Source organism: Balaenoptera acutorostrata, chromosome 11 (genome assembly GCF_949987535.1).
Source record: "Balaenoptera acutorostrata chromosome 11, mBalAcu1.1, whole genome shotgun sequence".
Lineage (NCBI taxonomy): Eukaryota > Metazoa > Chordata > Mammalia > Artiodactyla > Balaenopteridae > Balaenoptera > Balaenoptera acutorostrata.
Window position 1 is genome coordinate 48,459,883 of NC_080074.1, and position 26,657 is coordinate 48,486,539.

Consider the following 26,657-nt stretch of genomic DNA (forward strand, 5'->3'; position numbering starts at 1 on the left):
TGTACACAAAAAGTGGCAGAACGATATTTCTGAAATGAACATGTTCTATACTCATATCTCTAAACTTCTCTTTGAAAAACCAGTTAATATCTATTAAAAGGATAATATTTAAATGCCTTAAGTGCATAAGGATGCCTAGGGAACCCATCAACAAGTAAATGAAGAAAATTCCTGATCAATTTTTCTAAAGACTATTTGAATAGAAAATATCATCTCTGTTCATTATAAATTTAAGTCTGTTTACCTTGCCGGTTTTTTTGGGAATGGTCCTTTTTGGAGAAGATGCACTAAGAGCTCTGCTAAATTTGCTTTAAAAAGAGAAAGAGAAAATTAGTTTTGATTCAAATGCCTCTCTAAGAGTTATATGACAAAGGCCCAGGCTGTCACTAACACAGCAGTATGCTTTTTTTTTTTTTTATTCAGTGGTAATTTAAAAAAGGAAAAGTCAAGGCAATTGAGAGTTCTTTTTGTGTACAAGAAACTTAGTAAGTATAAATAAATGCATTAAAAGTTACATTTCCCTTTTTCTCAAAATATATCCCAGAAAATGTGCACGTACCTGCTTAAGTAATAAAAAAAATAGAATAAAAGTTTTTTCCCTGAGGACCAAACATGGTTTTCTAAATTTAGAAATGGCCGACTTTCCTCCTTAAAGGAAAGGCCACCCTTTTGTTAAAATGTAGCACTTCCTATAATCACTGCTCTTAAACAGATGCATTATATTTTGTTTTATTTTAAAAGCAGCAACAGAAAAAATAAAATTATCATATAAAACAACTGTGTTCCAAAACATTCTGAAAGAAGAATAGGGACTTAATTAAAAGAAAGTAATGGTTGCTGCTTGGTAGAACAAACCATTCAGATTGATCTAGTTATGGAAAGACCCCATTCTCTCCTTTCTCCACATTTCTGTGGCAATCCCGGAAGTACCTGATTGAGCTCACTTCACTGGTGGAGGACTTCCAACTACTGAGCCGCTTTAGCCTGGCCAGGTTTCTGTTCCATATTTCTAACTCTTCTATTCTTTCTTCAAGGTTGTTGGTTAGTTTGCAAAGCTGCTTCACTGCACCCACATTTTCCATGAAGATCTGGTCCTAAAGATGAAAATAATTCAGAGCACATACAGTTTGAGACCACTAGACAACTGTCCACAGCCCATCCAAAGACAGTTGGAAAACTCTATTGAAAACTGCTACATACACACACACACACATACACACCCAGCCTCAAGTTCATTCAAGATAAATCTGGGGGCTTGAAATTTAAAGTGGTCTTGCCAAACTTCTGGCTATGTAGTAAAACTGCTTATGTTCAATTTGCAATAAAATGGAAATATGTCCTTGTATTCCAAGAGAGAGAACAGAGCTGAAGGGCACTATCAAGTTTCGAATCCAAAGATTTATTTTCAGTGGCTATTATGCTCTATTTAAAACTCATGTAAAGAAAGTCAGAACAGGCTTCTGAATGTTGATTTGTGTTTGCATCACTAAATCATAAGGAATGACTCCAGTTCTCCCTGGTAAAATATGCATCAAATTGCTCAAGTGAAGGAGGGAGGAAAGAAGACCTGGGCTTTTCTCTGAGTTCTGCCACCTGCTAGATGTGAGATCCTGAGTAAAATTTAACAACTTCTCTGAGCTTCAGTTTCTTCATTTATAAATGAGAGGATGATTCTTGAGCTGTTGATTTTTGTCTTAATATCCCATAAGCTATTACATGCAATTTATATTTTAGCTTAAACAAAATTTAAAACAACAGCACTTAATTCTTCCTATTCAAAGTAAGTTACTGACATGTCAGAAAGAGCAAGAAAGGAGAGGTCAACCAAAACCACAGGGATCCAGACACCCCTTCCCCCACCCACACACATCAGTTGTCTTGGGAACATGTGTGTCTGTCTCTTAGCCATACAAAAATCCTGGAAAGCTCTCTGTCAACTCACACCCCAATCCCATGACCACTCATCTTCCCCACCCCCCTCTGTTTACAAGTTTAGAATGTCATGGCACTCTTTGGGGCTCATAGAGGCTGGTCCACTGTTGTAAAGTGATGAGCTCAAGGCCAAAATAGAAAGACTGTTTTGTGGCTGGGGCTCAAACTCAGGGCTGTGTGTCTTTGAGATTCTCATCATGCAAACCAAAGTTTTCTGGGTTTCAAACACTGTAAAGCAACCACTCAGAAAGGATTCAAAAGCTGAACGTTATAGATTTAAGGCTTAGTTCATAGAGTTTAAAGGCATACATACTGGTGTAAAACACACTGGTAAAGGTAAGTATATAGTCAGTTTAAGAATACTCTAGGGCTTCCCTGGTGGCGCAGTGGTTGGGAATCTGCCTGCCAATGCAGGGGACACGGGTTCGAGCCCTGGTCTGGGAAGATCCCACATGCCGCGGAGCAACTAAGCCCGTGAGCCACAAGTACTGAGCCTGCGCGTCTGGAGCCTGTGCTCCGCAACAAGAGAGGCGGCGATAGTGAGAGGCCCGCACACCGCGATGAAGAGTGGCCCCCGCTCGCCACAACTGGAGAAAGCCGTCGCACATAAACAAAGACCCAACATAGCCAAAAATAAATAAATAAATAAATAAATAAATAAATAAATAAAGAATACTCTAATACTGTTATATAATGGTGTATAAATCACTTAACTCTAGCATAGAGGTTAAAGGACAAAAGTATTAAAAATAACTATAGCTTCAATAATCTGTTAATGGTACACACATAAAAAGAGGTAAATTATGACACCAAAAGCATAAAACATGGGGGGGGGGGAGTAAAAGGGAAGAGTTTTGTATGTGATCAAAGTTAAATTGTTATTGGCCTAAAATAGACTGTTAAATCTATAAAATGTTTTATGTAAGCCTCATGGTAATCACAAAGCAAAACCTACAGTATATACACAAAAGGTAAAGAGAAGAGAATCAAAGTATACCACTACAGAAAATCACTGATTCACAAACGAAGACAGCAAAGAAGGAATAAAAGAACAGATGAACTACAAAACAGCTAGAAAACAATAAGATGAGCATTTAAAGAAGAATTAATACAAATCTTTCTCAAACTCCTCCTCCATCCACTACAAACTCATTTTAAAAGGCCATCATTACCCTGATACCAAGGCAAGATAAGAACACTACAAGAAGAGACAATTACAGGTCAATATCTCTGATGAACATACATGCAAAAGTCTTCAACAAAATATTAGCAAACTGAATTCAGCAATACATTAAAAGAATCATATGTCATGATCAAGAAGGATTTATTCCTGGGATACAAGAATGGTTCAATATATGCAAATCAATCAATGTGATACACTCCACTAACAAAATGAAGGATAAAAATTATATGGTCATTTCAATAGATGGAGAAAAAGATTTTGACAAAATTCAACATCCTTTCATGATGAAAACTCTCAACAAATTAAGTATAGATAAAATATACCTCAACATAATAGAAGCCATATATGACAAGACCACAGCTAACATGTACACTTAATGATGAAAAGCTGAAAGCTTTTCCTCTAAGGTCAAGAACAAGACAAGACATGCCCACTCTCCCTGTTTCTATTCAGCACAGTACTGGAAGTCCTACACAGAGCAACTAGACAATAAAAAGAAATAAAAGGCATCCAATTTGGGAAGGAAAAAGTAAGACTGTTTCTGTTGAAGATGATATGATCTTGGATACAGAAAATCCTAAAGACTCCATCAAAAAATAGAACTAATAAGTGAATTCAGTAAAGTTGTAGGATGAAAAATCAACTTATAGAAATAAGCTATGTTCCCATACACTAATAATGAACAATTTGAAAAAGAAATAAAGAATCCCATTTACAATAGCATTAAAAACAATGAAAATTCTTAGGGATAAATTTAACCAATGAGGTGAAACATCTGTACACTGAAAATTATTAGACATTTATGAAAGAAATGATGAAGACACAAATAAATGGAAAAATATCCTGTGCTCTTGGATTGGAAGAATTAACATTGTTAGCATGTCCATCCTACTCAAAGCCATCTATAGATCCAATGCAATCCCTGTCAAAATTCCAATGGCATTTTTCACAGAAATAGAAAAACAAATCATAAAATTGGTACAGAACCACAAAAGATCCCAAATATTCAAAGCAATTCTGAGAAAGAACAAGGCTGGAGGCATCACACGTCCTGATTTCAAACTATAATACAAAGCTATCATAATCAAAACAGTATGGTACTGGCATAAAAATAGATACATAGACCAATGGAACAAAACTGAGAGCCCAGAAATAAACACACACATACGGTCAATTAATATTTGACAAGGAAGTCAAGAATACTCAATGGGGAAAAGATATTTTCCTCAATAAATGATGTTGGGAAAATCTGATATTTACATGCAAAAGTAAGAAATTGGACCTCTATCTTACACCACTTACAAAAATTAACTCAAAATGTATTAAAGACTTAAATGTAAAACCTAAAATTGTAAAACTCCTAGAAGAAAACATAGGGAAAAATCTCCTGTCTTGGCAACCATATTTTGGACAAGACCAAAAGTACAATCCACAAAAGCAAACAAACAAACAAAAGTGGGACTACATCAAACCAAAACTTCTGTGTAGCAAAAGAAATAACCAACAAAATTAAAAGCCAGCCTACTGAATGGGAGAAAATACTTGCAAGCCATATATCTGATAAGGGTTTAATATTCAAAATATATAAGGAATGCATACAACTCAATAGCAATAAACAAACAAACAAATATTCCAATTTAAAAATGGGCAGAAAACCTGAATAAATATTTTTCGAAAGAAGACATACAAATGGGCAACATGTACAAGAAAAGACACTCAACATTACTAATCATCAGGGAAGTGCAAATAAAAACCACAATGAGATATCACCTCACACCTGTTAGGATGGCTGTTATCAAAAAGACAAGAGATAACAAGGATCTGGAAAAAAGGGAATCCTTCTGTTGGTGGGAATGTAAATCGGCATAGGCACCGTGGCAAACAGCTTGGAAGTTACACAAAAATTAAAAATAGAACTATCATATGAATATGATCCAGCAATCCCATATCAGGGTATATGTCCAAAGGAAATGATATCACTATCTCAAAGAAATATCTGCACCCCCATGTTCATTACAGCATTATTCACAATAACCAAGATATGGAAACAACCTAAGTGTCCATCAGTGGATGAATGGATAAAGAAAGTGTGTGTGTGTGTGTGTGTGTGTGTGTGTGTGTGTGTATGTATTATTCAGCTATGATAAAGAAGAACATTCTGCCATTTGTGACAACATGGATGGACCTCGAAGGTGTCATACTAAGTGAAATAAGTGAGACACAGAAATATAAGTACTGTATAATATCACTTATATGTGGAAACAGAGAATAGATTGGTGGTTGCCAAAGGCTGAGATAGTGGGGGAAATGAGGAAATGTTGGTCAAAATGTACAAACTCAGTTTAGGATGAATAAATTCTGGGGATCTAAAGTGCAGCATTTTGACTATAATTAACAATACTATATTATATACTTGAAAGTTGGTAAGAAAGTAAATCTTAAATGTTCTCACCACACACACACAAAATGTAATTATATGAGGTGATGTGTATGTCAGCTAACCTTATTGTGGTACTCATTTTGCAATATGTAAGTTTATCAAATCATCATGTTGTACACCTTAAACTTACCCTGTGCTGTATGTCAATTTTATCTCAACAAAGCTAGAAAAATTCAGCTGTATGGGAGGATAGTTTATTTAAATAAAACAAAATGGGACGTGAATTGATAACTGTGGAATCTGAGTGAAATGTATAAATGTGTTTCATTACTATTCTCTCTCATTTTGTATATGTTTGAAATTTTTCATTAAAAATGTTAAAAAATACATAAATCACAAAACAAAAACACAGCGAAAAAAAAATCTCTTGACAAAAGCTGTTCTAAATTTTCTAATTCTGGTATAGATTTTCCTTTACTTCTAAATTTGTTTTATAAAAATAAGGCAGAAATCGTGAAGATAAGAATGACTTTCTATGGTTCTAAACCACAGTAAATGTCACATGACTACTGTGTTTAGTAGAAAGCCTTATAGTAGAAATATAACTGTAATATTTAGAGTCGGTCACATGGTTGGTCGATGTCCACCCAGCAGTCCAGCACAGGTTCCCAGCCATCATCTCTGACTCCTTCCCCACAGGAAATCCATCACACAGTGCTGTCAGTTCAACATCCTAAATCTCCTGAATCTACCTACTTCTCTCCATCCTCACTGGCACTACCATACCTAATAGTATTTTTAATTTTTCTTGGCAACTGGCTTCCTTCTTTCCTCCTTCTTTTTAAAAAATGTTTGCTTGATACAGTAATTTGTGATTTAGCTCAAACCAAAGCAGACAGTGGAGAATGATATTAATGTCCCCTCTAAACCACAGTCAGTTCTTTCTGCCATGTCTCCCCACAGGACTTTTAATGCTGCTAATGGCATATAAGCGATGGCTGCAATTGTCCAGTTATGTGTCAATAATGATGAAAAGCCAGCTCTGATTTCTGCAACTCAAATATGCCAACACCATACATCTTCCAGGTAGATTCAACGGGCAAGAAGATAATTCATGTGTTTTCCTATCTAAGAGGAAATAGAGGTGGAGAGGGAATTTACTACTACCTTCCTGATAGTAATGATGGCCCTGACTTTATGGATCCAATCGGAGGTTACCAAAAAAATTAATTTCTAGGACATGTTATTGGGATTGCTTCTTATTAAAAGACTTCTGATTTCTTGTCCTCTATCATCACAGTAAAGTCAGTACAAATATGTTCAAAAACATAATCTAGAGTTTTCTCAAAATAACCTTTTCAGTGCAAGTGGTAAGGTCTCCATGGGTTCTTTTAACCACGAATGTGCACCTAGATGTCTGAGGAACTTTTTCTAAGTGTCCAACTCGCAGACAGAGGTTCGTATTCGTTAGGACAGAGAAGGGCATAAGGCTGGGGCATTTTGAAAAGCTTCCCCATCTGACACCCACTGTTGGTTAAGAACTATTTTATAATTGAATCTAATTTAATTAATCAACTCTGTCCAGTTATTATTAACCATTTCAAATGGGATCCACTACCTCAACTAAAATGTAGCTTTATAATTGTGATGTAAAAATGATTAAACCAGCTTGCCACCAAAAACTGCTCATGAGATTGGGTTTGGGGGCAGTGGCAACTGCTTCAAATCACAGGAGAATTTTCACCCACTGTTTAAAAGACTTGCTTTGGGGTGAGGGGACCTATGGACAGCGTGAGCATGTTTTTTGAAAGGACACGTAGGGCAGTCTGGCAAGTATAAGCGCACAGGGAGGTGTTTGTGAAATCAGAGACATTATTTAGCTTAGAGTGTGTCTCTGTTGAAGCCTCTCCTTTCACACAGCCCCCTTCACACGCTGTGCTCTAATCATATTGAACCTTGTGCCGGTCCCAGAACATGGATCATGTATCCCCTCGTCTTTGGCTGCTCCCTCGGCCTAAACCAGCTGTCCTCCCTCTCCGCCCGCCTCCCTTTCACTTGGTGTCATGTTTACCAGTGTTATAAACCCCTGGAGACACGGCCTGCCTCTCGTCCACAGCGGATTCTCTGGCACAGGGCAGTAACACAGGACAGACTTGAAGATTAAATGAGTGAATATTCTCATGGGGGTGATGCATGCCCTGAGGCACTCATAACCTTGCTCACTGGTGAAATTGAACAGACTGGCCAAATGTCCAGTTTATTTTTTTACCTGAGGTTTTCCTCAGAAAAGCAAAATCTGTATTCCAAATCCCCTTTCCACGTTAGGAAATTCAGGTGAATTAAGGAAAGAAACACTAGTGCTCAGCATCCTCCGTGCGATGGGCTAGTGACTCTCTTGTAACCCGCCACATGGCCTCCACTGATGGAAACAGATGACCGTCCCTTCAGTTCCCCTTCATCCCCTAGGAAACACTTAGACTCTGTAGAAGGCAGTTTGCAAGCTCCTGGGTCCCTTGCAGGACTGACGATAAATGAGCCCCAACGCTGGGGGGGCGGCCAGGCAGGGGACTTGATTTCTCCTCTCTTTGGGAACTACAGCTTGTCCTCTGTCCAAAAACACTGAGTAAGGGTAACAAAGCCTGAGAGCAAAGAATGCTTTGAGAAGTTGAAATAGGCTCTTCTTTCTTTTCCAGTGAGAGTCACAGACTTGAAAATCTCTCCTTGTGGCATCTGATGTTGCATGGACTGATGTTTTCATGATAAAATCATGGGACTAAAACAGCCTGTAATTGAGTATTATGAAAGTGATTGTCAAAGGGAGAAAATCTGTCTTTTAGCCAATGTGTGTGCCTGGCAATTGTTTAGGCTTTGGATAAACTCAGCTTTAGATCTTTGTCCAAGAGTTTATTTGTGGACAGCTCACCAGGCCTTGACATGGATTTAAAAAAAACTAGAATCCTCAAACCAGAAAAGCAGGCTGCTGAGATGGTGTAGGAGCTCAGACTTCAGCTGAACTTCCCACAGATCCCTGGAGGTGAGCTTTCCCTCCCATGCAGAGTTCTCTTGCAAAGACGACAACTCCTGGGCTCATTTCCCTGGATGTTGTATTTTGACCTCTGTCTTAAATGGGGAGAGTACAAGTTCATAAAACTGTTTCAAATTATGTGTTTTAATTGTTGCCCTTTGTTTGCTTTAGAATTCTTGCTTAATTTTTGTTATCTCAGTTTAAATGTAATTTTCTGTGGAAGGGCTTGAGTCCTTTGAGGCAAGTTTCCAGTTGAACTAACACGTGGCACCGTTTATTGTAATTCTTTGATTTCTTCTCTTTCTGGGTGACCAGTGAGCTCCTTTTGAGGGCAGTGTCTTATGACTCCTCAGGGCCAACTCAGTACCTGGCACATGTAGCTCAATATTCAGTTAATGAACAGAATCAATAGTTCTTTATCAAGCACCTATGATGTGCTAACCACTGTCTTAAGTACAGGGAGAAAACAATTAGATAAGGTAGACAGGATCTCTGCCCTCATAGAGCATGTTTCCTAGTGGGGAGATTGGCCAAGAGCAAGTAAACCAGAAGTATATGATATAGTTTTAAGTTGTAATTAGCACCAGGAAGGAAACCATTGAAATAGAAAATAATTGTTACTATCTTAAGCCATTGGTATAGATTTGGTCTATTTTATCTTTGAGAGCACTGGGAAAAAATAAAATAACAGCATCAAGTGGAAAAGTATATTCTCATCCTGAAAAAGACAGGTAACCCAATGGAAAACTGAGCCAAACAATTCATATAAGGAGAAATCTAAATAGCTAACATAAGAAAGAGATGCACAACTTTGTTACTCATCAGAGAAAGACAAATTAAAACAGTAAGATACCACTTTACCCCAATTAGAATTGAAAAATTTAGAAAGTCTGATAATGTCAGATGTTGATGAGGATACAGAGAAGCAGTCAGCCTCATGTGCTGCTGTTGTGAGCTGGAGCTGACCAACAATCTGACAGCATTTCATAGAATTAAGGCTGTGTGTATCCTATACCCCACCTCCAGTATGCGTGCCAGAGAAAACCTCCCACAGATTCACAAGGAGGCCTGTGTGAGAACGTTCATCACTGCACAGTTGTGGTCAGCAGAGCTGGAAGAGGCCATCACTCGAGGAGGAGAACGTAAGGACATATGCCAAGGAATTCCACGTATCAGACTCTGAGCAGATGTATATAATTCAAAGAAATTTAAAACAGATTCAAAAACAACACTAATAATGATCCAGAAAGCCTGACTATCCAAGGATATATATGAAACACATCAGCGTGGCTGCCATTGTTGTGGGGAGTTGGATGGAAGAGGAAATGAGAATGCAGAGAAGAAAAAATGTAATAAAGAAAAAGAGCAGTACAAAGAAGAGGGTAGTACCTCCACTCTAAAGTTCCAATAATAAAGATGAAAGAGGAAAATCTACTGGAGAAAAAAAAAAATGAAAGGGATTTCACATCTTGAGAGCTACCACTCTAGTTCAAAGTTTCTTTACTTACTCTCAGTGCTCTTACTCAGTTTGAGTAGCTTGAAGGCAGTGACAGACTCTGAATATCTGAGACCGAGTTCAGTAGACTGGGAACTTAATGGATGAAGCCCAAGGGAACTAAACTATACCTACAGGGAGGAAGCAGTTCTGACCTAGTGGCCACATTTCACAGATGAATTAAAGTCAGCATCATCAGAAAGGGACTGAAGTATCCTTAAAGACTTTATAAGAAATTACTAAAAAAAATAGTCTCTTTGAAGACTTTGGCATAAGTTCAGCCATTTTAACTAAATTCCACTTTGGTAAATAAAATGTGAAATTCCAGGTACTAAATCAGTGAAGGCCTGAATAAACGGGGCTATCTGATTTTCAAAGCATTGCCACCACCTTCTGACACAATATTTAAATTGCAGTTTTAGATGTCTGGAACAATGATTCTTTTCCCAACATTTTATTACTAAAATTTCCAAGCATACAGAAAAGTTTTTTAAAAATTGTAGAGTAAATGCCCATATACCCCCAGCATAAATTCCACAATTAGCATAGTGTTCTATTTCCTTTATCACACGTCTCTCCATCTGTCCATCCATCAACCCACCTTGTTTAAATGCATGGAAAAAAATAAATAGCAATTACTTTTTAAGAAGACATAACTACAAAAAGAAATTTCCCAAGAAAACAGTAAGTGGCATATTTCTCTCTAAAATTTAGAAACGAGAATTTTCTCCCTGCTGCCAGTGTAAGAAGTTCCTGGGAAAGAAGATGATCTACAAACAGGTGATCAGTTGTTAAAATATCCAGAGTTGGTTTTAATAGCATATTATCTCTAATCCTTCGGCTTGGAGTCAAATCAATCAGTGAGTGCAAAGGGGAATACTAACCTCCTGTGGGGAACATCACTGCAACTAATGAATGAATTTTATTTCCTCTCTTGATGAGAAAAGAAGGGACTTTTAAACTAACTGCTGAGTAGGACCTTTAAAAAAAACCCATTTAGATTCTGGGCTGGCTATGTAAACTTAAACGAATATAATTTTTTATAACTCAGTTTTTCTATATTTAAAAATGAAAAATAGTATTTGTCACTCTATAAAAAAAAAATAAGTCATTTCAGAGACACCCAAAGTGGTGGTATCTTTGAGCGGCACCTGAAAAAAATTTATTAATGATTAACCATTTATCAGTTATACTATGTTGTGGACCTAAAAGTTGTGGTCCTAAGAAGATTTGCATTAAAAAAATTCATTTATGAAAGCAACTGTTTCATTGGGGGAAAAAGTGATTAAGGTAGAATTTCAACTCACCATACTAAAGTTAGTTTACTGCAGAACTGTAAAGAATAAAATAATTTGTTTTGAATAGCTTTAAAGATGACCTTATAATCCCCCAAACTGGCTGAGCCAAGTTCTGGACCAACTTTTATCTGACGCTGAAATTCATGCTCTTAAACTGGTGTGCCATATACTATCAGGGAATTTTTAATCATCAAAATCAAAGAGATCTTGGTAAGGTTCATTTTCCTCCCATCTCCTCCATCTCCTCCCCATTTCCTTATCGATCCTCTCTGCCCACTTGGCTTTTTGACACTGTGTTTGCCCCATGTTCTCCTCCTACCTTCACCCAATCCTTCAGCCTTCCCAGGGCCTCTCCTTCTCCTATAGACCCTCCTGGAAGTGTTCTGCTGTCTTTAGCCCTCTTTGTTTCTCATCCTATATGAACTTGAGCGCCTGCAGGGCCAGGCAGGTAACAGGAAGCAGAGATGTGAGGCTGCCCAAGCCCCTCTGGGGGAGTCGCTCCTCAGCACCATGTCACCAGATCTGATATTTCAAGGGAACGGGAAATCCAAAATTTGTGTGAAGATCTCCTAATTTTTAAAGGTAAGCCACACATTTGAAAAATTTTAAAACACCGTGAGGGAAAGATGTCTGCAGGCCAGACTGGGCCACAGGCTTCCCATCTGTGACCTGCGTCCATGACCTTTTCCTTATGAATTAATATCTTCACCCCTGTCTGTAGCTCCTCCTTGACCCCCAACTTCTCTCTCATGTTCCACACTCCCAGTCACCTCTGGATGTTTTCATCTGAATGTTCAGCTGACATCTCAAACTCGAAACTGAACCCATCTTTTCCCCTAGAAAACCACTTCTCCTTCAAACTGCCTTATGTTGATAGAACCACGTCTCTTCCTTTCACTGAGATTCAAAAACTCATGCATTAACATAAAGTCTTATTGAGAACCCACGAGGTATCAGATACTGTTCTAAACAACACAGGGTTGACGAGGCACATTCTCTGACCTCAAGAAGCTCACAGTGCGGTGGAGGAGACACCAAACAGAGAATGACAACACAATGTGATGGATACTCTAGAAGCTGTCTATCCAGAGGCCTAAGGCAGTGTGAGGACAGGAGCAATCCAGCCATCACGGAATTCATTAACTCAATCAACCAAGATATGTTGAATTCCTCCAGTACTCTAAGCCCTGGGGTTAACACCTCATATAAAGTGTTGGAGGTACAGTTTTGAAAAATATAGAAGATTTTTTTGTTCTCATACAACTACCCGGGGAGACTGGCAAAAAACAAGTAGGCAAATAAGATCATTTCAGTTAGGGACAGAAGTCTCCAGGCTGCTGTGAGCAAGTTTGCAGTGTATCCCCTGCACAGAGACCCAGCTGAGGGGGAGGATGAGGTCTGCGCCAGCCAGAGGGAGCTCCTTTTTCTCATTACTGCAAAGGCACTCTACACTCTCGCAGTGGCCCTGGATCTTACAGAGTGAAATCGAGTGCCATGGAGACTCTTTTAGACAAGGTGGTCAGGGAAGGTCTTGCTTTGCAATCCAAATGATGAGATCATCTGAAGGGAGAGTCTTCATGGCAGAGAACAATCAACAGAACAGCTCGAGGCAGAAACAAACTTGGAGTGTGAGGAACAGAAAAAAGGCTGGCGGGGGAGGAGCTAGGAACAAGACTGTGCCTGTGTGTGCAGATACATCATATTCTGAAGGTGTTTGGGGGTTGGGGGGTATGAGTGTTAGGAAATGAGTCAGAAAGAGAAGATTCCATCCAGATTGTGGAGGGTTATAATAATAAGCCAATGAAGAGCCAAAACTGGGAAAGGGAGATTATAGGGTCAGAGATTCGTTTTGTTTTGTTTTTAAGGAAAATGATTCTACTGGCAGCTAGCAGGTCAGTTAGGAGGTTGTTATAATAGCTAGGGATAAAAATGGAGAAAATAAAGAGAATAAAGAAGGAATATGATATACAAGAGATAGTACCTAAGTAAGAACAGCAGGACTTGCTGTCTAACTGGACCCCATGGATGAGAAAAAGGAAGGCTTGGGAGGCCTCTTGTGATGCTCTCCCCACTGCCGCCAGCCACACCCTCAGTCCCCACGGTCCACCAGTGTCTTCCTTCCCTTGTCTCTCAATCTCCCCCCTTCCTTTCCATCTGAGAACACTTGCCTAGTCTCCAGATAGCCTCTCTCCTTCCTCTGAACTGATGTGGCACTTTATGCATCCCACAGATTTATTACATCTCATGTTGTAACTTAGAGCATTATTTCTTGTGTACCTGTCACATCATCCTGCTTAGACTGTCAGCTACTTGAAGACAGGAACCAAGTGTTATTTACCCTTTCATGACTCAAATAGACAATTCCTGCCACATTATGATTGCAGGAAAAATAGAATCAATGAGTAAAAAGTAGCCACATACTAGGTTATGGCAGAGTGGCTTGTGACATGCAGTATTAAAAACACGCACATACAGATTATTCAAGGCTAGTGAACCATAAGATGAACCTCATCTTTACATAGACTCGGTTGTGAATTTGTTTAAGGCAGTTCTTACATTTATTGTGTGCATTTTTCTTACACCAAGTACACCTAATAATAATGCTCAGGAAATGTAACCACCTGTTCCCAAATAATCACAGAAACAAATTTTAAAAGTTGCCAAGTAAAGAGATAGATGAACACGCCAAAAAGCAGAGCCCCAGTGGTCGAATGCAGGAGGAGACGAGGGTGTCCACTCTAAGGCCCCCTTGCTCTCAGTATCAGCCCCGAGCCCTTTCACTACCTCCCATGGCTGAGCTTTCACTGGGCCACGCGAACCATGAGAAATTTATGAGAAGCAGTAAATCACCCCGTATAAGAGAAGTTTATCTTGCAAGGTCATCTCTCCTGTTAAGAAGAGAAAGAAAAGTGGCTTGTACCAACTTTGGCTGACATCGCTGATCTCCAGTATTCGCTGGCTGTATGGACAGTCTGTAAAGATCCAGCCATTCTCTTTCCTATTTCGGTACCACGTTGCAAAGTACATGTGGGAATGATACAGCAGTCACGGAGCACAACATTTTAACATTTCCATGTTCTAGTTTGCATTTTAGCTTCAATGAGAATTTCCTTATAAAAAAGAGACATCTGGGGGAAGAGAACTGGAGTGCAGAGGGAGAGACTGTATCTTAATTGGATATCCACCTGTTACTATAGCACACAAAGCCCGGGAAATCCTAGCGAAGGTCTTGAAAACCAACAGCCCTGGGCGCGGCAATCAAGGTTGCCACGGTGCCCACGTGAATAAGGAAGAGTCCAGGAAAGCAAGAGGTTATCTGTACCTCCTTCTTATCAGTGAACAAAGAGCATGGGACAACAGGAGCCACATACCCTGCGTTCTTAATGAGAGAATAAAGGGTATTCTGGGAAGTACTTATAACGTAGAAGAGGGATATTCCACAGTGTTGAGGATTAAACCAGCAATTGAAGTCTATCCACAGAAGTGAGCCAAAGAAGAAAGCCGGCCTTCGGAGTATGGAGGTGTGGCCTTAGTGACGTCACCATAGATTGTATCACTACAAGATCCTGTTACTAAAAGAATCACCCCTTTTCCATTCTGGACTCCTGTCAGTTTTACTTATTTATAAACTCAGTGCCCCCTTGGCATGGACTGCTCCTCAGGTGATGAATGAACCTGGCTGCCTGGAACGGGAATGCCACCCCCCACTTTCCCAGGTCTCTGCACTTGGCTCCCTAGGAATGAACTTGGGGTGTAACCTCCCCTGGGAAAGTGAGGGGTTGGCCCTCGGAACTCCTGTTGCTAATCATCTTGACTGTCTCCCTTCAACTCACCTGGGAACGGGAAGACACTGGGCCAGGGGAGAACTAATTATTTTGCTGAACAGTGACAGTTCTAAGGCCCCGGGCAGGCGTTACCTACACAGGAAACATAGAAATCTCCTTCCTGAGTGTTCTAGGCAAGGGCCACACCCAGAAGTGATACAGCTGCTACCAGATGAAACGCCAAGAGCCCCACCTTGGCAGCCTGGTGACACGCTCCCAAGGCCGTACCCTGAGGCTGACAGCTGTGCCTCTGCTCTTTTCTCTCAACCTAGGAAGCTTATGAAAATGCAAGAGAGTGAGGGTGACTTTATTTTACAAATACCTCTGAATATATTTTATATTTTAGTATATATAAAATAGTTTATATTTTAAGCAAATTATAAAAAAAACTTTAGTGTTTTATTCTTAAAAATAAATTTCTGGGGAATTCCCTGATGGTCCAGTGGTTAGGACTCAGCGTGCTCACTGCCGGGGCCCCAGGTTCGATCCCTGGTCCAGGAACTAAGATCCCACCTGCTGCATGGCATGGCCAAAACAATTTTTTTAGTTAAAAAAAGATAAATTTCTGATGGTAACACCTCTCAAGTGAAGTGATAGCCTCGGTGTGAGAGACCAAAGAATTTCTTCTGTGGAGGACGTGGTCCTGGGAGACAGGAGGAAGTAACTCGACTTCCGCCAGTTGGCCCTTGCGGCCCAGTGAGCAGGCCATCCGGTGCTGTTATCGAAGTATTTGTTGTCCAAGAGCTTGTAGGTAGAAGACTGTGGAAGGGCCCAACATGAAGACATACCCTCTACATTGCTACTCCAAGTGTGCCTTGCTGACCAGCAGGACTGGCAAAATTGGCTTCACCTGGAGACTGGTTAGAAATTCAGGATCTCAGGTCTCACTCCATTCTTGCTTAACCAGAATCTGCATTTTAATAACTCCCCTACTGATTCGTGTACACTTTGAAGTTTGGGAAGCACTGACCCGAGGAACTGACAAATTATGAATCAGTCTCCACTCAAACATCTCTACCTACTGCCCTGAAAACCCCATGCCTATCGGCCTTCCCTCCATCATCAAATATAATAATGTGATGTAAAGCAAATCAGCCGCAGAGTGAATTTGCAAACCTCGCAAAAGATGCAGTTTCACAGAATTAATAGACATGATCTCGGAGAACCACTCAAATCACAACCAAAGCATCGGCAAGCGAGGAAATGGCAGGCTTAGACTCCTTAACAAGCGAAGAAGAAATAATCTACAAGGATGGTGACATTCCTTCAAAAGAGAATGATTTGAATATCAAAGAATTCTGACAGGCCCCTGAGGAAAAACGATGAGGCTCATGAATATCTTTGTAAAAATGACCCACTTTATGATTGTGCTGCGAAAGTCAAACATATAGTTTTGTTGAAAAACTGTGCTCCAAAAAAAAAAAAATTCAACACTTCACTCAGTCTTCAATCATTCTAAGGGGAGCACATTGTTTTAATTATAACTTAAATGATATTATGTGAGAGAACTGACACTTTCGTAAGTTTTAGTTCCATTTTTCAAGACAAAGTCTAATCAGAACTTGCTGTCACTATTTCTCCTGATGTTTGGTCCTTGTTTGAAGGGCACTTCTGCTAAGTGGACTGTCCCAGGGCCAGTGTTCCTCCAACAAGACTCACTGGACTCCAGTGCTTACTGTTGCATAGTCCTTTTACCTTTTCCCTTATGAGACTTCTTTTTGGTACCTATGACCAGTGTGGGATAACTGATACCTACCTACTCCACAACTCAGTGAAGAATTCTTTTCTACTGTCCCGTTTCCCGGTTGGATGTTCCGTGCATTGTGATACCACAGAAGGGGGTTCGCCCGTGGGGTTAGTTAGAGCTGTAGGGTAGGTATCTGTTCAGGGTTACCTTATCCACCATGAGGAAGTTCTCCAGCATCTCTCCATTTTCACAGGTGACATGGCCAACCTCCCTCACGGCTCTGGGCAGGATCTCTTGCACCTCCTGGGCGATGATCCCTAGACACAAACACTCCAACAGGTTTCATCAGGAAAAGACCTTTCTGGAGAAAATCCTCCCAGGCCTACCTCAGAATGGGAACACTGACAATGACACAGGATGTCTCTGCAAATAGATGCTTATCCCCCCTCAGCATTTGCTTTGATCTACGAGGCACTTAAAGCAAAGGAGGAATCTGGAGCCAAGGACCACTAGAGGATTAAAAGTGGGAGTGTTGTTTTCTCCAATCTTTCTTGAGACTCTGAGCCGAATGTTGGAAGGGGTTAAGTACCTTCAGATCCCTGTACATAGACATGAGGCTAGGGCATCGGCTGGATTTTCTTTCTTTTTCTGCAGGAGGGCCCTGCCCTCTGAATGGTCCTTTTTTCTTTAGAATTCCTGGACGAGTATGAACATCACTCTGCACTTCTCTGACCTGGACCTGCCTGTCCTGCCACCTCCCCTCTCTATCCCGATGCTGCCCAGTGCTGCCTCTCATACAGTTTGCGCTGCCATCCGCCCCTCGGCCCTCATCCCATGAGCAAGAGGACGCCAGTGAAAAGAGACAATGTATTCAAAATCCTCCACCAGTACCTTAGGGGGCAGGAGTGGGGATGGGAGTGTTGAGGAAAGATGACAGAAATTTCTTTAACTTTTCCTGTTCTGGTGATTATGGCTTTCACAGAGGACAAGTTAGACCGACAGGATGTTGTCAAGTGCCATAGCATACAGCCTCCAGATGAAGAGGGAATTAGAACTTTAATAGTTGACAATATAAAATTAAGAAGGGAGTTGTGTGCGTACCTGTTTGATGGGCAGTGTTTATTCCCATCGCAGATGCGAATTCAGGCTTGTAGTCATATTCGACAATCCTCATTTGGGCTATTCTTCTCAGCTGCTCATTTGTGTCAACCTAATTTAATTAAAGAAGATCAGATTTCACCCGCTTAGATATTTGCTATTCAAATCAAGGCCCAGAGTGACCCAGAGAGATGAAGAATGTTGGGAATGGGATTGTCCTTTCCTCTTGCCCAAACTATTTTAAGAGAAATTTATGTTTTTCTCCTCCAAGAAGCAAAAGTTTCAAGGTTCATGTCGGCGGCTTCCATCCACTGACTTATAAACTGAGCCGGGGTTTATATGGCTAAATTACAGGGCAAAACTTCCCTCATTCACTACTCTGGCCTCACTTCTGTCCACTGAGAGTTGAACCGTCCTTCTGAGAATGGGGGTTGATCACCTTGGAGAGAAAAAATTTCTATCCAGGATGGCAAGGTATCATTTCCAAATGAGTACACAATATAAGCAGCTAACAAATACAGGCCAACCTTGTATTTATAAATTAAAAATACAGTGCTTAGTTTAAGTAACAACCTATTAAGAATGGGTATATCGTATATCATTGAATTGCTTATGGACATCTTGCTGGAGAAAATTGTTTCAAGTGGCAGTTTGCTAGCCCGGATTACCCATCTGCTGGTCCCTCAAAATCCAGGCTACATTCCTACAGATGGCTTCTCCCCCAGACCACTCTGGTCAGCGATGGTGTCCTCCTTGGAGCCAACCACTCTTACAGGTAGTTAAAAGCACTCCTAACTGTCACTGCAAGTTCCTCAAACAAAATTTCACTGGGTCCCAGCAAAATGATAAAAATAAAGACAATATAGTGGATTTTTCCTAAAGCTAAATGTGCTGATTCAAAGGCTTCCCTTTTGAGTTTTTTTTTTTTTTAATGAATTCATGGTAATAGCATGATTGATTTTTTTTTTAACAACCTTATTCCACAAGTAAAAAGTTGGCAGTCCTATGCGGGTCCTTAAATTTTCTTTTAGAGAACATAACTGGATTATGAAACCAGTGGTCTCTTGGCAATTAAAAATATACCGCCTGGACATTCATCCATATGTTGGAGCAACCAGAAATGCTTTTCTGTTGTTTTAAGAAACTCCTGCTTTGGCCCTGAACCCCTCCCTGGACCCACTCTGTCAAGTGAGCAGGAAGGTTCCTCCAATATCATAAAGGTTCTCTGTCCTTCACCAGTTTGGTGGGTTATCAAATGTTGTGACTTTGTGCTTAACTGGATAAATGGACTAACTTTACTTCAGGTACTTGTTGGGGAGTCTAATTTTGAGCTCACTGCTGTTTTGATCATTGCTGTTATCAAAAGCTTGGTTCAGTTCTTTCACTCATTGCTTCATTTGACTAATATTTACCAATCGCCTTCAACATACCAGGCACTACCCTGAGTGTTAGAACTTTAAAATGATTGCCTTTTTAAAGTTCATGGTCTAGACAGGCAAACAGATTCGTCCAATAAGATTATATTACAATGTGAGAAATGCAGGGTGATGATGCAGTTATGAACAGAGAATCATGGCAACTCCAAGGAAGCACCTCAAAGATTCTCAGGGGACCGTAAAAGAAGGCTTCCCAGAGATGGTGAAGCCCAACTGAGATCTTGGATTGTTTCAGTTCTCAAACACGCTCTGCCCCTTTCACTACAAGGCCCTTGCTCAGGGCATTTCCCTGCCTCAGAAGCTCTTCCCTCCCACTCCTCTACCTCTGCCTCCCTCCATTTAAAACACCTCTTCGCCAGAGAAGGATTGCTTGACTTCCAGGACTAGGAAGTTTCCCTCTGCCTTATGTGCTAATGGCATCCGTTCTTTTCCTTCATAGCATTAATCAAAGTTATCACCAGACAACTAGTGAGTCACTTTTATTATCTGTCCTCTCCTACAGAAAGAACACCCCATGAGGGCAAGGACATATTTGAGGTGATGATTTTCTGTTCGTCACCACATCACCAGTTTCTAGTACAATTCCTTGCATGTAGTAGGTGCTTAACTAATATTTATAAAATAAACTAATAACTTTAAGATAGGAGTTAGTCAGGGAAAGATGAAGGGTGGGGAAGAGGGTGGAAAGGGTAAGACTAAGATAGGGATGCTGGGCAGAAAGAACACCATAAGCCAAGTCCCGAGGCAGCAAATCCCCTGAAATGCCTGCACAACCAAGGCAGGGTTTGGCGTGACTAGACTGTAAAGATCAAGGTCAGAGGAGGGAGGGCCTTGCAGGCCATGCTAGGAAGGAACAGTCACAATCTCATATTGCCCTGTGCATACACCTGTCACTCTGAGCTCCTTCATTCATTCAACAAATATTTAATGAGTAGCTACTATGTGCCGGACATTATGCCAGGCCCTGGAGAGTCAATGAGTTTTTCTCATTTGGAGCTTAAATTTTAATGAAAGTTCCTTTCCCGAGGGTGACGCCTGTGTTTTGTTTGTCTTAGGACCTGCATAGTGCCTAGCACAGTGTCTGACAGGTGACAGGCACCCAAACTTTGAAGGAAGGAAAGAAGGAATGAAAGAATGGAGGTAGTGAAATGGCAGAACAATCCCTGATGCTAACAGAATTGAAGGCAGGGGGTCAGTCAGGAGCCGGCTAGCCTGGCCCTGCACTAGCCAGGCCCTGCCCTGTTCCCCACTCCCTGCACTCTGGGAGTCCCGGGCCCACTTGCCTGCTTCTCATTATCCCCTTGGTTCCTGCATGAGGCCCCATCAGAGACCAAAGCAGAGGCAGTGTCAGTTGCTTTGCTGCAAGGGGAAAGCAGAGGAGGATGTGCCCTTCACTCCAACTGTCCAGGCTACACAGAGGGAAAATGACCCCTGCTGTCTAAGTTGGATCCTTGACTGCATTTTTCCCGAACTCAATATTCCTGGACATAGCAGTTAGGTTCGCTAGTACTACTACCACTGTATTCCAGACAGATTTTTGGCCAAACAAAATTTTGAGGGTTGGCTTGGGGACCTAAACACCTTCTGTAACAATCTTTTTCTAAGAAAATGCTCTTGTGATTTCTAATGCTGTGTTGTAGACTTTCCAAAGCTAAATATAAACTGCTTGTATTGCATGCTCCCTATGGCCTGTACTCTTGGCCCAGGAAAAACACTTGAGGCAAGGACTGTGCCTCCTTGGAATCCTCTACTAAGAACTGTACAAAGGCCACGACTCAACACCATGCCTTGCTCATCAATGTGTGTTAAGAGGCTAGTAAGTGAATTTGGGTGTCTAATCTGATCTTGCCCACAGCAATTTTGGAAAGTTTTGACCCTGAATGCAAAGGGCCATCTCTGTCATGCTGCCTCACACCCAAGGTTTCTATATTTTAACTCAAGCCTTTCACCGCAGAGAAGACACTGCAGACCGTGAACTCCAGTCCGTTCAGGAAGGGAGATCTCATTACCCATGGCCCACAGCCCGGACTATCAGCCTCCCATCAGGAGCAGCTTGAATGGCACTGGCTCACCGTGAACTTCTGCATTTGGCTTGTGACCCGGAGGGGAGACTTTGCATGTTTGACTTTCTTGAGCTCTTCACACATTTGTCTTTAACTAGTACACTGCTGGTGCGCTTGGGAGAAATTACCTTTGAGCATTTCACCTTAACTGATCTTTTTTCCCCTGGCTTTTCTTTTTAGCCGTTTGCTGCCTTATTTTCAGCCTTCACCACAGAATTTGACTGGTGCATTCAACGTTCAACTTCCTTTTTTTTGCATTGACATTGCTGTTCTTCACGCCCCTTTGGTTTGCAGCATACACTTTTCACCCTGATTTTGCTCAGTTTCCATTGTAAAAGCTGCATTTCCTCTCCAGTCTATCATCACCTCTGTAAACACCAAGTCTGGGTAAGTGAAACTGCTCTTCCCCGAGGCTGACCTCATTTTCCAGTGCCTCCGTTTCACAGGTTTCAGTCACATCTGCTTTATTGTCTCTGTGTCTTAGACGTGTGTCCAGATGAGCCCCAGAGATCTCCTCCAGGCCTCTGCACGCAGAGTGCTTGCGTGCTTAATATCCGCAAAGCCACCTTCGCTGCCTTGAGCGAGGAGACGCAGAGTCAGGCACGGCAGCAACGGATGTTCATCCTCCCAACACGGTATCGGGCAACATGTTTGGCCACTACAGTTGTCTCACAGCAGCTAATTCAGAAGCCAGCTCTGGCTGCCGTGCATCCTTAATGGGAAATGCCTCCAGTCCTACGCTTGCAATCAGGTCAACCAAAGGTTCACTTCCCAGCACATTTGGAAGAATGGCCTTCTTTTTAAAAGTTGGAAAAACTGAGTCAGAGGTGAAGATGAAGTTTACACATCTGTCAGCATCATCATGTCTCTTGTCTGTAATGGTGAATGGGATAGACAAGATTTCTAGAAACATGTATTTCATAAATGTGGACAAATTATTAAGGAAAAATATATTAATGTGAAATAATTTAACAGATGAATTACATGTAATTTGCATTTTTTGCAAGTAAATAATAGTAATATCTATTTGCTTAGCCTTATACAGCTAAAAAATGTTTCCCATATATGAGCTTAGAAAAAGCTCTTAACGTGCATGAATATGGGCATTCCCTGTTCACAGAATGATAAATAGAGTCATAGAGCGTGTCTGGGCCAAAGTTCCCGGGCGAGTGGGTGCCAGAATCAGGACTAAAACCCTGCCTTCTACCCAGAGACCAGCTCCTCTTTATTCCCTCCTGCTGCTGTGAGGAGGAAGGGGATACAGGAACTTCATGTCGAGAGCCTGGATTAAGTGACATTTCACTTCATGGAGAAGTCTTCCTAGAGGCATTTGAGAAGTTCTAGGGAACCTTGTTATTTTGAGACAATATGTTTTTTTCAAACCAAGGAACACCATTTGAGGACGTTTAGTGAATGAAGTTCTGGGGAAAGCCCAGTGGTAGCAGGAGTGGTGGTGGAGGACTTTCCCCACTTGTCATCTTCCATTTACATTTAGATAAGGCCTGGTGGAGAACTGTATCGCCAGTTGCAGGGTAAGTTTGAGTTGGTGTGATCTGAAACGCAGCCAGTTCCTCTCTTTCTAAAAGGCAGAGGCACGGTATCTAAGACTGGTATCTTGAAATGTATGTGAGAACCTTCTAGCCCTGAGAGTTCCCATCAGGCTAGGAGGTCACAGCTCTTCTAACATGAACCGCAGCTCCGCAATCAGTATAAAAGTCTACAATTACGACCATTCTTTGGAATCCTCTCAGCCAACGAGGACATTCCTTGGCTGGCTTAGAAAAACCAGTGCAGATTTGCACTGGGAAAGGAATGCAGTCTGGAAGAATGGCCAATGATTTACAGATTAAGTCTCCTATTAACTAAGAAAGAATAAGGAAAGGAGGTTTAAAAACCATTCTGCCACCGCTGCAAAAATGTTTACAGGAGACGCAGTGTGAGTGAGAAGGTGGGGAGGTGGCAGAAGCGCTGAATGGGACACAGAATTGAATGGTGGAACCAGGAGTGACCTGGCATCGTCATCGGGATCCCTTAGGTCTTCATAGCAGTTGTGACTTTCCGAGATGATTCAGTACTTACTATCTCAATGGGTTAAAAATTATAAAAGACTCGGTGGGTTCAGGCAGAGAGGCACCATTTCCATCTTAGATAAAGACACTGAGTTTCGGCGAGGTTAGGCGTTTTATCCAGGCAAGTCCGAAGTGGATGAGCAGCCTCCCGATTTCGAGGCCTGATTTCTGATTGCCACTAGGCGCCTGCCTCACCACAGAAGGAGAAAGTCTTGACCCATAACCTGGGGAAATGGGATTGCCCGAGTGAAGCGTGAGGAGGTGGAGTTTCTCTAACTGCTCCTCAGAGAAGGATGCTGAGTGGGGAAGACAATGGCTGGCAGGCCTGGTGCCAGGGCCTCTGGGAGGAAGGGGCTGGAGAGGTCCAGGAGAAACATGGGCAGGAACTGGACTGAGACAGCGTTTGAAAGATGAACGGGGAGATGGAAGTTTGGAGATGGAAAGGAAAAGGCAAGCTGCAGCAGCTGACAACGGAAAGGCAATGGCCTGTGGAAAATAACTCAGAGGCTTCCTGCTTCTGAAGCCAGTGCTATGCTGTCATAGCCCACTGCTCCTGGCAGGTAAGTCCATTCTCTTGGGTAGGAACTGCTTTACAATTTCAGCAGAGATGCCTAACGACTCCAACACCCATAACTGTTAAGCAGCATGTTCGTCTCACACCAACAGGTGACATGGAGAGATGCCTTGTGCCAGGCGTGTCAGGGGCCAGGAGGGCCCAGAACTCCTGACTCGGGTGTCAGAGTAGGTGTCGAAGGCCTGCCCCGTGCTCACCTCCTGGATATTCTGCTTCGCCCGGCTGTCAGAGGGATGCATAATTGTCCCCATCACTTTCATGTTGCCACAGACAACCAGGGCTTCGTCCGGTGCATCTGTGTTTATGCCCACTCGACCATGACAAACAACAGATTCTGGAACTTGTCCTCGCTGCCATAATGCATCAATGTCATTTTCAAATTGCCCAGGGTTGGAGGCCTGGAGAAAATACATAAATATATTACAATTAAAGTTATAGATGCAGGAATAGATGATCGCTTTATTCCTCAAAGGAAAACAGAATGTTAGCCAAGTCTTTCATTTGAGAATCACATGTTGGGTGGGACACTCTGACATATCCGAATAACTATGACCCCAGGAGAGCCAGGGAGGCTCCCCTATCTGTTCTGCCCCCCACCAGCAGAAGCTCAGCATGTCATGGTTTGCAATGTCCAGTCTCTATATGGAATTGAGAATGTATCAGTTATAATAGGTGGATGATAAGGAAGAAGAAGAAAACTCAAAATGAGTATTTTTTCAGGGAGAATAATAATAATGATTTAAAACCAGAATATTACATCAGAAAATATTACAAGTTTATTAAAGCTCAGATAATTTCAGAAAAACCCTTGCATTTAGCTAGCCCTTCCATAGTTTCAAAACACCTTCATGTTTATGATTTCGTACACAGTTGACAAGCAAATGACAATACAAATATATTTAATACACCTCAGCTATTCCCTAAACACAGATGATTCTGACAGAAGAACTGTAACAGCTGCATTTGTTGTGTGCTAATCCACACCCCAACTCTATGAGATAAGACCATTATCTTCCTTTTACTGACGCTGAGACTCTGAAAGAATAAACAAATTGCCCAAGGCCACAAAGTTAATAAGTTCTAGAGCTGCGATTATGCTTCCTTTGATTATTAGATAATGATTCTAACTTTGAGTTTTGTGGTATTGCCTAAAAAACCCCTGGCTAAATGCAGTCTTCAAAGAGAATCCAAGTGAATCTATTAGACTAGAGAAAGTTCTGGAGATTTTACTGTTAAATAAATTTTTTTGCCAAAGAATTTTCCACTGTACTGCCTTCCCTCCTCCCCATTTCCCTGTTGCCACTGAATATATTTCCACATATCTTTAAGTAGGGATCTATGAATCCATCAAAATCCTCACAACGAAATTAATTTGTTTTTTAAATTATGACCTATCCTTCTCTTACTCTCTTGGTATTATTTGAATGTTTTTACCATAGGCATGTGTTACCAATTTACAAATAATAATTAAAAGAAATCTCAAAGTTTAGATCTAAGTTTGGGTTCAGTTAAAAAACTTAGGTGTGTGCAACTTCCTGTTTCATTCCTACCTGTCTGAACCCTGAGCTGCTTGGAAGACTCAACTATTGACACTGGATAGACAAAAGCAGGGAAAGAATATAAAGTAACAACTTTGAACATTATTTTGTGTGAATTCACTTGAACAAAGAGCTTTTCTACAAGATCCCTAGAGCCTCCTTGGTTGTGAATGGCAAATTGGCTTTAACTCAAATCCTTTTATAGCGAGCAATCAACTAAATCCAAAGGTATGCCATATAAAATGTTGATGTATTTTCCTCTGCTCTGAACATAATGAGCCACTTCAAGGAAACAGAATAGGACAGTGATGGATTTTCTTTTTCTTAATGAGCTTTGGGATAATTATTATCCTGTTTGTAACCTGACAGTACTGGAATGGCAGATATAAGTAGATTCGATTTTGGGGAACAATTACAACCATCTCACTTGGATTTCATCAAATGAAAACTCAAATCCCTAAAACATGTTCAAATCATTTTGGAAAGGGTCACAGATCTACAACGGTTTAAATATAGAGCCCTAAGGAGGAGTCCTCATCAGTAATGGGAAATGTTATTATAAAGTGTGTGAACTTATTTCCCTTCTCTGGTATCCAGAATGTTAATGGGTCAAAGCAAACTGAAATGGAATCACAGAAAAACATTCTGGAGTCATGAAGTTGTGTTCAGATGTGGCCCAATAGTGGTTGATTGCTATCAAACATCAGAATGAATTAAAGTTTCTAAAATACTTTTATTATTTATCCCACAGCCTCATATATTTAGGGAAGACCCGAACATTCTAGTCTATGTTGTGACACAAACTAGCTGTGTGACTTTGGGACAGTTACTTAACCTTTCTGTACCAGTTTTCTCCCCTGAAGAATAAAGATAATAGTGTCTTCTTTACCTATCTCATGGGGTTGTGGGAATTAAATGAAATCATGTATGCATGAACACTTCGTAAAAATGAGGATGAACAGTCTCAAGTTCATCCTCCACACACTCTGCTGTGCAGAGTAACAACCATTCAACCTACAGTCAATGAATCTGCTCTCCTCAGTAACGCATCTGCA

General features: G+C 41.1%; 1 protein-coding gene and 1 long non-coding RNA gene across 2 annotated transcripts in view; one reads left to right on the forward strand and one right to left on the reverse strand.

The window, feature by feature from the left end:
- Positions 1 to 24,266, forward strand: part of LOC103012481 (uncharacterized) — a 52,480-nt gene extending 28,214 nt beyond the window's left edge. Inside the window, exons 5-6 of the long non-coding RNA XR_009009701.1 lie at positions 21,602 to 21,808; positions 21,906 to 24,266. This is a non-coding gene — a long non-coding RNA (uncharacterized LOC103012481). The remainder of the gene's footprint in view (positions 1 to 21,601; positions 21,809 to 21,905) is intronic.
- Positions 1 to 26,657, reverse strand: part of MYRFL (myelin regulatory factor like) — a 117,144-nt gene that overhangs the window by 21,792 nt on the left and 68,695 nt on the right. The window contains exons 11-15 of the mRNA XM_057556430.1: positions 24,262 to 24,462; positions 17,926 to 18,034; positions 17,032 to 17,141; positions 931 to 1,094; positions 245 to 308 (exon numbers count right to left, since the gene is read on the reverse strand). Of these exons, the coding sequence (XP_057412413.1) occupies positions 245 to 308; positions 931 to 1,094; positions 17,032 to 17,141; positions 17,926 to 18,034; positions 24,262 to 24,462 (648 nt within the window). The remainder of the gene's footprint in view (positions 1 to 244; positions 309 to 930; positions 1,095 to 17,031; positions 17,142 to 17,925; positions 18,035 to 24,261; positions 24,463 to 26,657) is intronic.